General features: G+C 41.8%; 1 protein-coding gene and 1 long non-coding RNA gene across 2 annotated transcripts; one reads left to right on the top strand and one right to left on the bottom strand.

Annotated features, from left to right (window-relative positions):
* Positions 1-202: 202 nt before the first annotated feature.
* LOC130140526 (uncharacterized) lies at positions 203-2898 on the bottom strand. Its single transcript, XR_008818515.1, has 2 exons — positions 2467-2898; positions 203-514 (listed from the first exon to the last, which is right to left on the bottom strand). It is a non-coding gene; the product is annotated as an uncharacterized LOC130140526 (long non-coding RNA).
* A 2581-nt stretch (positions 2899-5479) lies between these two features.
* On the top strand, positions 5480-9557 carry LOC130134462 (PI-PLC X domain-containing protein At5g67130-like). The gene is made up of 8 exons (XM_056320112.1): positions 5480-5709; positions 5806-5928; positions 7425-7562; positions 7678-7776; positions 7924-8227; positions 8363-8592; positions 8884-8970; positions 9252-9557. The coding sequence occupies exons 1-8, from the start codon at positions 5512-5514 to the stop codon at positions 9282-9284; spliced, it is 1212 nt and encodes a 403-aa protein (XP_056176087.1). The 5' UTR covers positions 5480-5511; the 3' UTR covers positions 9285-9557.
* The last annotated feature ends 289 nt before the right edge of the window (positions 9558-9846 follow it).

The following is a 9846-nucleotide window of genomic DNA, read 5'->3' as shown; positions in this document are numbered from 1 at the left end:
CCCCCGAGCTAACCTTGCTCTGATACCAATTCAAACGGGGATGTCACGCCCCGAACCCTCGTCGAGCCCGCGACATCCCGCCTCCGGTCGAACAGAGTGCGACGTCCCAGGAATAACGTCGCCGACCCAACGATCCATCAGAGTTAACTCGCGGCGGAAGCAATAAAAAATCCCGGACATTAAAATTGGAGAACACCAGGAAGGAACAAATCGTCAAACCACCAAGCATATATTACACTTCCAAATATTTACATCATCCGCCAATACAAACCACAAAATAATTTATAAGCACACCGAACTATAAACTCCAAACCACCAAAATATCAAGATCAGCTCTCTAGGTCAGCACTATCCAAAAATGGGGCGCATCCTCCTCCCAGAACTATCCCCTACGCCCTCTTGAAGGCGTCCACTCTGACTCACTGTCTTCGGCATCACCACCTGAATCCTCCGCAGCTGTCTGCTCACCCGACGACTCCGAGTCGACCTCAATCTCGACATTCAGGCGAGGGCTCTGAAATGGTTTGGTTGAAACAACCATGAGATCACATCTCAATAAGTCACAACCTAAGCCCCACCTAGGCTATCACGTAATTCCAGACACATCCAAACGCGCAACCAAACAACCACACAACCAGCAATCAAACATTCACACATACCTGGACTCTCTGCATACGCACCATGCACGTTAGCCCACAATCCCAACATACAATTCTTGCACACATGCCATCACACACTTTCCACATATCAATACACACGCCAATCATACCACAGCAGTACATCACAGCCGCGCGCGTGCCTCGATTATAAAGCAAAACCTACTTGGGCACGTCCCATACCATGCCTAGCAGATTTTACCCCATAATCGCGCACTGCATCACGCGATACAAATACACTCGCACACTAACTCACACCATGCATCACTTTCACAATCCTCGCATGTCAAGCCAAATCCCGCTCATTCTCAACCTTTCCACCACTACCGCGCCCGCGTAAAACGCATCAGGCCAACGGTCTTCTGACCTCGTCAGGCATCGACACCCCGTCGGGCCGGGCATCGTCACCTCGTCAGGGACGGCATCGTCCCGCATAAACGAACACGCCTCAGGACGGAATCCTACACACACTTTCCTTCTACCGCGCCCGCGTAAAACGCATCAGGCCAACGGTCTTCTGACCACGTCAGGCATCGTCACCCCGTCGGGCCGGGCATCGTCACCTCGTCAGGGACGGCATCGTCCCGCGTAAACGTACACGCCTCAGGACGGACCTCACCCCGCGTAAACGTACACGCCTCAGGGTCTCACTTTTCAAACCAATCCTACATTCCAGTACCTTCGTTCCGCTCAAACCACATTTGTCACACGGCCACACCTACACACTGCCAAACACGCACACCTCACACACATTTCACAATTTCACATTCTCGTCACACGAACACGCCACCCAATCATACATTCTTGGCACGCGAATACAATACGCGAATGCACTATCACACCACCACATCTCACGGCCAAACACACACGGCATATCACCAATCCACATTCAAACACACATTCAGGCTCAATTCCCGCCACAAGGGCAGCAACCATTCAACCTCGACACCCCCACCATTCCGCTCATAAAAACGAACATCCAAAGAATCGGGGTAAAATTGGGCAGTTTATACAGTAACCGAAATCCCATCAAAATAAATAGTAAACGAACTCCAAAAATTCTCAATTTTGGATATGTCACAAAACACATCCCGATAAACATTTCTTATGAAGAACACGAAATCCGGTTCAAACTACAACCATGCCTTTTTGTCCCTTGAAATCAGACCAAAATCAGTTTGCTCCAACAGAATATTTTGTCCTCAAAATACATTTATTTCAACACCCAAATCACCTTGAAAAGCTTTGAAATTTTTATATGTTATATCCACGAATGTCCCCAACAACTTTTGTGAAGGAAGTATTTTGAAAATATGCCTGGAAAAATTTATAAAAATTCGAACAGACCCGAAGGTCGGATGAACAGTAAATCGGGCAGTTTTATTTCGGTCCAAAGATGGACTTCCGAATGGCATCAAATGATTTCCAAAAATTTCCAAATTAATATATGTTATACTTCAAAATGTTGGAAACAACTTTCATGAAGAAAACTTCCTCAAATTCGGCCCACAAAATTTTCTACAAAAATAGCAAACCGAGCGGGTACAGTAACCGTGAATCTGCGATTCACCCCGAACCTCACGGATTCAAACCCGAACCGATTTCTACCGAATTCCAACCGCTTAAACTCATTTCCCGACGTCTAATCCAACCCGCAACAACCGCTAATAGTCATGATCAGCCACCAATAACCACGATCAACCACCAAAAACCATTATCGACACCTTAATCAACCTCTAAATCCTCTAAACCATACCCGACGAGTCCGAAAATACCCGACGTCCTAAATAGGGATTAGATCGCGACTTACCCGAACTCTAGACTAACTCGGCTAGAACGGCAAGGGGGAACGGCTGGCCGGCGGCGATCGGCGGTGGCGGCTTGCTCTGGCGATGCTCCGGCGATGATCGGCGGTCCAAGGCCGAGAGAGAGATGAGAGGATTTTTGGTGAGGGAGAGAGGGAGAGAGTTCTCTGTTGGGGAGGGGGGGCTGCCGAGAGAAGAGAGGGAATGAGGAGAGAGAGAGGAGAGAAACAATTAAATATTTGGTCCAAGGTTTGACCAATTTTTTTCTTAATTCCAATTTTGCCCCTAAAACACTTGGTCCACATTCTTCCAAACCAAAATATCTAAGGGCGTTTTCGTCCAATATTTTGGGGCTGATATTTATCCACACTTAATCCCCAAATTCAATTTCCAAAATCCCCAAAATTCGGAATACCCAAAAATAGGCCTAGGGGCAAAATCGTAATTTTCCGGTCCCGAGGCGAAATTCCAATTTTCGCACATACGTGTTCCATATGTGCGTGGCCAACATAATATGGCGTCAGAATCGCGAAATTCACTTTCTAAGTCCTCGAAAATCGACTGCGAAGTTCCGGGAATAAAATAATATTATTTTTCTAATTTTTGTCGAAATTCTAATTTTTGGCCGTAACCACTCCAAATATGCGTGGCCACTCTAAAATGACCTTGGCCTCGAAAAATAACCTCAAACGACCTCAAAATCCAACATCGGTGTCCACAGGGGCAAAACCGTAATTTTTCCGGCCCCGGACCGAAATTTATTTTTTTGCAGAAATGGGTGGCCCCAAGGTTGGCCAAGCCGAAAATGTCATCGGCCGCTCAAAATTGTCACTTTCAAAATTCTCGATTCCCGGGCCCGAATTCCAAGAAATGACTAAAATTGACCAATCGCGACTTTAGCTTATCTCTTGCTAACGGGTGGCTCATTAGGATTACGCGCTCTCGACCCGTGACCGACACTAAGTCAAATCACGTTTAAGTTTGCTCGAACCAAGGCGACCTCGATCGTCATATAATTGCGAGGGTCTGTCACTAGTGCCCTTCGGACACGATCAATCAAATAGATCGGTCTCGGTTGGCTCAAAACATTCCCTCGTCAATCCATATAGTCAAAGATCGAACCCAGGTCGAGTTCTTTGGTCATGCGAACTCAATCCCGTAATAGCCCTACCCCTAAGGTTAGCATCCCGAGAATGCGCGGTTCCCGGGTGAGATCTCACTATAGCGCATTGGTCAAATTCATTTCCTAAATCCCGGGAAAAAGGATCGAAAATTCAGACTGTTACATCAGTTCTTGCCCTAATCTAGCAATTTATTTATTTCTTTGGTTTATTGAGTATTAAATCATTGATTACATACCTGCATGATCACTCTTGCATGTTAGTGGCTTAGGATTAAAATCATCAAGATCGCTTAAAAAATATTTTTTGAAAATAAAGATAGAAGGTACCGAAAGGGCATTAAATTAATTAGCACCATCAAATCCACGAATCCATTAAATCTCTAGTTTATAAAAGTAAAGTATTCTTCCATACTTTATTTGAGTGTCTAATTGACTCTAATTAATTCGTGTGGTAAGAAAATTGCATGTTAAATCGAGTACCAAGTTGCGATTGGTAGGGTTTGGGAGAGCCCATGCTAAACACAAGCGACTACCTCGTGAGAGGAACTTTCGTTCCTATTTAGTAGTCCATTAACTTTCCCTTTGGTGGTACAACTCCATGACAGTGTTGAAGCTTCACAACGCCTCCATGGTTTTTTGTTCAAGTCAAAAGTCCACAAAAGCAACAAAAAAGTCAAAACACCTATTCCGTAGCTCTGTGGCTCATGTTGATGTTTCACGAAAGTGGCGAAAGAGTCAAAGTGTTATAATTTTCGGAATGGCAAAAGTAAATAATCATGTTTTCTCTCTTTTACTAGATTTGGTGTTCGCTGGCTGATCTACCCCATCAATATTGTTGTAGCCCGTTTACATTTCTTGTTATAGTCGAACCTATGACTCTAGAATTAGGGGTGTGCAAAATGGACAGTCCAAACTAGGAACCGCTTGGACCAGGCCGGACCGGACCGGACCGGACCGACCGGTTTGGTCCGATTCCCGAGAGTGTCAATCCGGTTCCCAATTCCTAAAAGTGAAACCAATGTCTGGGCGGTCCAATGTACCATGTTCCAAGGAGAGCTAGATCGAACCAAACTAACTATATATACTTTTTTTTTGTGATTATATGTAGTCGATATGGGGAGTACAATTCCAAATTTAGAACATATGTATAGTTGGCATAGGGAACACAATTCGTCATCGCATTGGCTCGAATTGCACGCTTGTTTTTGTGATTATGTGTAGTCGGCATGGGAACACAATTCTAATTTCAAAATACATGGTAACAAGTAGTGGGAAAAAAAAAGTGGCCGGTTACATTGAACCGAACTAGAACCGGTGGTCCGGTCTAGTTCTCGATCTTAGACCAATCGGTCCGGTCCCCGGTTCCCAATTTTGGTAATTGGTTCTCCCGATCCAGTTTTCAATTCCACCTTGAAACCGAACCGGACCGGTGAAACCAAAAACTGGACCGGGAACCGATCACCCCTATCTAGAATAGTGCGATGAGCCCCATTTTTGTTTAAGATGTAGATCATACAATAATTATAAATTGATTTATGGAGGTTATCTTCATTTGTCTATTTGTGAATTCTTTAGCAATAAATCATGAGAAATTCTTACCATATTCGTTTCTGCATTTTTAGGATATAGTAAAATCAGTATCCAATCTTATCCTGGCTAAAAATCCAGATAACCAAATGCAGCCTAAACTAGAAAAAATTAAACTAGGAAACGTTAAACTAGGAAATGTATATGTGGAAAACATTAAACTACGAAACACTAAATTAGAAAATGATCCATGAAAGAAAAATCAAAAGCATATACCTTTTCGTCGGTTTCTCGTTATTGGGGCGTAGGAGTTATTCCCTTAATGAATTGATAGATAACCTTCCTTTATGGGCCGATGTTTCCTTGTTCTCCTCTGCGAACAACAAAGAACCAACTTTATATGCATTTTCCATCCGACCAAAAGTCCCTCCCACTTTTTCAGAGGAAGATCGCTGTCGACCCACACACGCAGCACCATCATCGTTTCCCTCCCATTCACATTCCGATGGGTCGTCGCGAATGCCTTCTCTTGCTCGTGCTTTCGGCGACGCTCTTCAGTTTCAGTTTCGGTGCCTCTTGCTCCAATGGACAATGCAAGGTTCGTGTGTCTCTGTCAGATTGTACTTCGGTTTTCGGGCACGAGTCTGGGGAAATTTCTGATTTTGTTCTTTCGTGTGGTCTTTCGTGAATGAAGCTACTTGATAAATGCTCGAGGGATAGCGACTGTGAGGCCGGTCTCTATTGTTTTTCTTGTCTTGAAGGCCTTTCAGATCCCATATGTGTAAGATCAACCGCGACTGACCAGTTCAAGCTCTTGGTATCTCTCTCTCTCTGTAATTTCATTTTTGCCTTGAAGTCCAAATTTTGTTTTTCCTTTCTGATTGTCGAAATCGACCTGCTCAGTGATATAAGAAGTTCAGATTTTATGGAGTGGAGTTGATAAATTTGCCATTTTCTCTAGGTTAATACCACGAAAAACTCTAAATCAAATCAGGACACATGTGACAAACTAATCCAAAACTAATTTTTTAACCATTAAAAACCCAAAATTGTACACTTGCGACAAATTTACCCAAACTAATTTTTGGACCAGGAAAAATCCCAAACTTGTATATTTGTGACTAATTCACCCTCTATAAAACTATATTAATACCACGAAAAATCACAAACTATTACATTTGTTACAAACGGAGGTAAAACCCCGAACTTATACACTTGTCAATTGGCACGTGTCATCCAACTTAGTAATTTGACAATAAAATTTAATAAAAACTAACGGATATTAAATTTGTCAATGGTTTACCAGTTTAGGATTTTTTATGGTCAAAAAATTACTTTGAGCTAAATTTGTCACAAATATACCAATTTGGGATTTTTCATGGTATTAACCCTTGCTCTTATTATTGGCTAAATAAAAGTTGGAGTAGAGCAGCTGAAGTATTGACAAACATGGCGTTAGGTTGGATGTGTTACCAATAAAGTCGCTATCATTTGCCCAAATATAAAAGAAAAAGAAAGAATAAGAAGGCAAATTCATTGTTCTTATTACATGATCAGCCTAATCTCAACTGCCCATGAGCATTCATCTCTTGTGTGAAGAAAAATCTAAATTTTACATAGTTCATGCCACTAAGAAATTTGCATATAAATAGTCTTTTTCCAATTAAAACGCCGGTCGACTATAGTATGCCAATTTGTTGTCGTTTCAAATGTATTCTGGTTGCGTGCGGAAATTCATAAATGTAACGATTTAACATTCGGGCTATGTAATTTGTGTTAAGTACTTTTTTGTTTGGTCAGATTTGTGTTAAGTACTTTTTTTTCGCAAGATTTGTGTTAAGTACTTGACTCGGTAAAGAATGATGGCACTTCAAATACAGTAGATGCAATACACATTTTCTAAAAGCTTGAATTACAGGCCAGAAATTTTTCTAGCATGAGAATGTTCTTTTCATTGTATTTTTTTTTTCGGGTTTTGGCAGGTACATTAGAAGGCTTGATTGGTGTTAGAGATAATTAGGCCTTGTTTTAGGATAATTTCCTTTGTTAGAAATATTTTGATAATTCTATTAATTATCCGTATCTCTCAAAATTGCACGTATATTCCACGTATATCTTCCTTTGGTTATGCGTATCTTGAATAAGATATTATTTAAGAATAGCTATCTAATAAAGCTCTAATGTATTTTTCATTAATATATATATCGAAATCTACAGAAATTCCACAATTCGCCCTTCCACTTTATCATTATTAACTACTGGTATAGCATCTTGAACAGTGATTTGATCTGCTTCATTTAACTTCTTTATCAGAACAATTCTCTTCCCTTCAACAAATATGCATTCTTGACGACCCACAATGCGTATGCGATCGAAGGAGAGCCACGCCACACGCCTGTACCAAGAGTTACGTTTACAAATCAAGAGGATACCGTCACTCAGCAGCTAAATGTACGATTCCCTGTAAACCCGATTGCTTTTTAGCTTTTCCTTATCTTCATTTTCATGATGTTATAGGAATATGATCTCAATTTTTATGTCGCCAATGGCATCTTTCCGTTTCCAGAATGGAGTTCGAGGGCTGATGCTAGATACATATGATTTTGAAGGAGATGTATGGTTGTGCCATTCTTTCAAAGGTCATTGTCATGACTACACAGCATTTGTAAGTACTGTGTCCTTAAACTGACAGTGTTTATGTCCACCCCGGTGCTTTATGATTTTTCTCTTCTCGTTGAAAATTTGTCTTCTCTTCCTTCACCTTATCTTCTTGGGGCACCTTGAATGCTGAGGATCCTTGTTTGCCATGCAGGAACCTGCTATAGACACTCTCAAGGAAGTCGAAGCTTTTCTATCTGCAAACCCGGCGGAGATAGTCACTTTGATACTCGAGGACTACGTTCAGGCACCAAATGGATTGACAAAGGTCTTTACTGATGCTGGCTTGATGAAATACTGGTTTCCGGTATCAAACATGCCAAAGAACGGTCAGGATTGGCCGCGAGTAAGTGACATGGTGGCTAATAACCAGCGGCTGCTCGTGTTTACCTCCATCCAATCAAAGGAACAGAGTGAAGGGATCGCTTATCAGTGGAATTACATGGTTGAGAATCAATGTATGTGCATAGTCAAGTTCACCTAGAGAGAATTTTCTAGACTATTTGGCCCATATTTTTTCAAACACATTATTCGTTGTTGACATGTTGTGTCCATGTATGTGTATGGCACGTTAATTAATTAGTAATTTGCAGATGGCAATGGTGGATTGAAAGCAGGAAGCTGTCCAAACAGAGCTGAATCGCCTCCTCTTAATGACAGGAGCAAGTCCTTGATTTTGGTGAATTACTTCCGGACTGTGCCCATCTACCTACTCAGTTGCGAGAACAACTCAACCGACCTTATTAACATGCTTCAGACTTGTTATGGCACGGCCGGCAACAGATGGGCTAATTTTGTCGCTGTCGATTATTATAAGGAACAAGTTCTTCTATCTTCTCAATGCTTATCTCTGTCCATAGGACCTTCTGAAATTTAAAAAAGCTATCAGGGATATCATCTTTTCCTCGTATTTACTACTTGAAACACTCCAAAAAATATGTACCTTTGGCTCATGCTCTTGTTTGGGCTAGATAATCGGAGACACACCTAGAAGTCGATTATAGTAATATTAATTTTGTCCGACCAATTTTCTCGATGGATTTAGACCTGCATTTTTTGGAATGAAAAAGCCATGGAAAAGGATTGACACCGGAAGCTCTATGCTTTTATGCAGAGGAGCGAGGGAGGAGGATCATTTCAAGCAGTAGACACTCTCAACGGGGAGCTGCTATGTGGATGTAACGATGTGCACGCGTGCGTGGTAAGGTAAACTTGAGGTGCTCATTTATTTCTCTGAAGCAAAAAGAATGTTCTCTTCTCAATGTTGGCATAATAGAACGGATGTCCCAACCATTTCGATTGCTTTGATAGTAAGGGGAACCAAGCCCGTGTCATAGCCTAATCTATATTGGACATGCTTTTCTCTCTCAATTATGAAGTTAAACCCATGAGGTTCATTAGTAGTTGGAAGAACATTCACAGACAATTGTATGCTTCTTTTCTGGAAATTTTGCTGACGCGATTGGTACTTTCGTTTTGCAGCCGGGTTCAACTTCTGGGGCATGCACTCCATAGAAAACAGCAATATCCTGAATAGAACTAAGGAAAATACAACAACTGCTGCAACTCGGAATAGAAAAATGCACACTGCAATTCATGCCGAGTCTCCGACAACTAAGGAAACCAAATCGGTTGTTGCTGCATTTTTTTTTTTTTATGTAAGACTACAGTGACTCAGTCAAAATAGTGGATACCTACCAATCAAGACAATGTATCTTTTAGGCAGCGATACAGACGGAAAAGAAAGCTCAATAAGGTAACACATCTTTCTGTTTGTCATGCCCTGCAGGCCTGCATATTGAGTTTGTGCTTACTTACGGTACTCAACTGCTCGTTTCCTCTCTCGGGTACACATGGAGCACAAAAACAGATTATGCCGCGATCGATACAATCGATCACATAAGCGTAATCGGAGTTCCGTTGCTTCTTGATATGATAAGGATCTACCCTAGTAGAAGGAGTTCTTCGTAAAACGAGGGTCTCAACGCTAGGCATAGTAAGACAGGCTTACAAATTCCGTATACTAAATCTTGTGGCATACTAGAATTGGCTAATTAAGTAAGTGGGCATATTCAAC

This window comes from Syzygium oleosum, unplaced genomic scaffold, assembly GCF_021117445.2.
Source record: "Syzygium oleosum isolate NSW1041296 unplaced genomic scaffold, Sole_v2.1 Sole_v2.19, whole genome shotgun sequence".
Lineage (NCBI taxonomy): Eukaryota > Viridiplantae > Streptophyta > Magnoliopsida > Myrtales > Myrtaceae > Syzygium > Syzygium oleosum.
The sequence above is the reverse complement of the archived record's forward strand: the minus strand, read 5'-3'. Positions and strand labels throughout refer to the sequence as shown.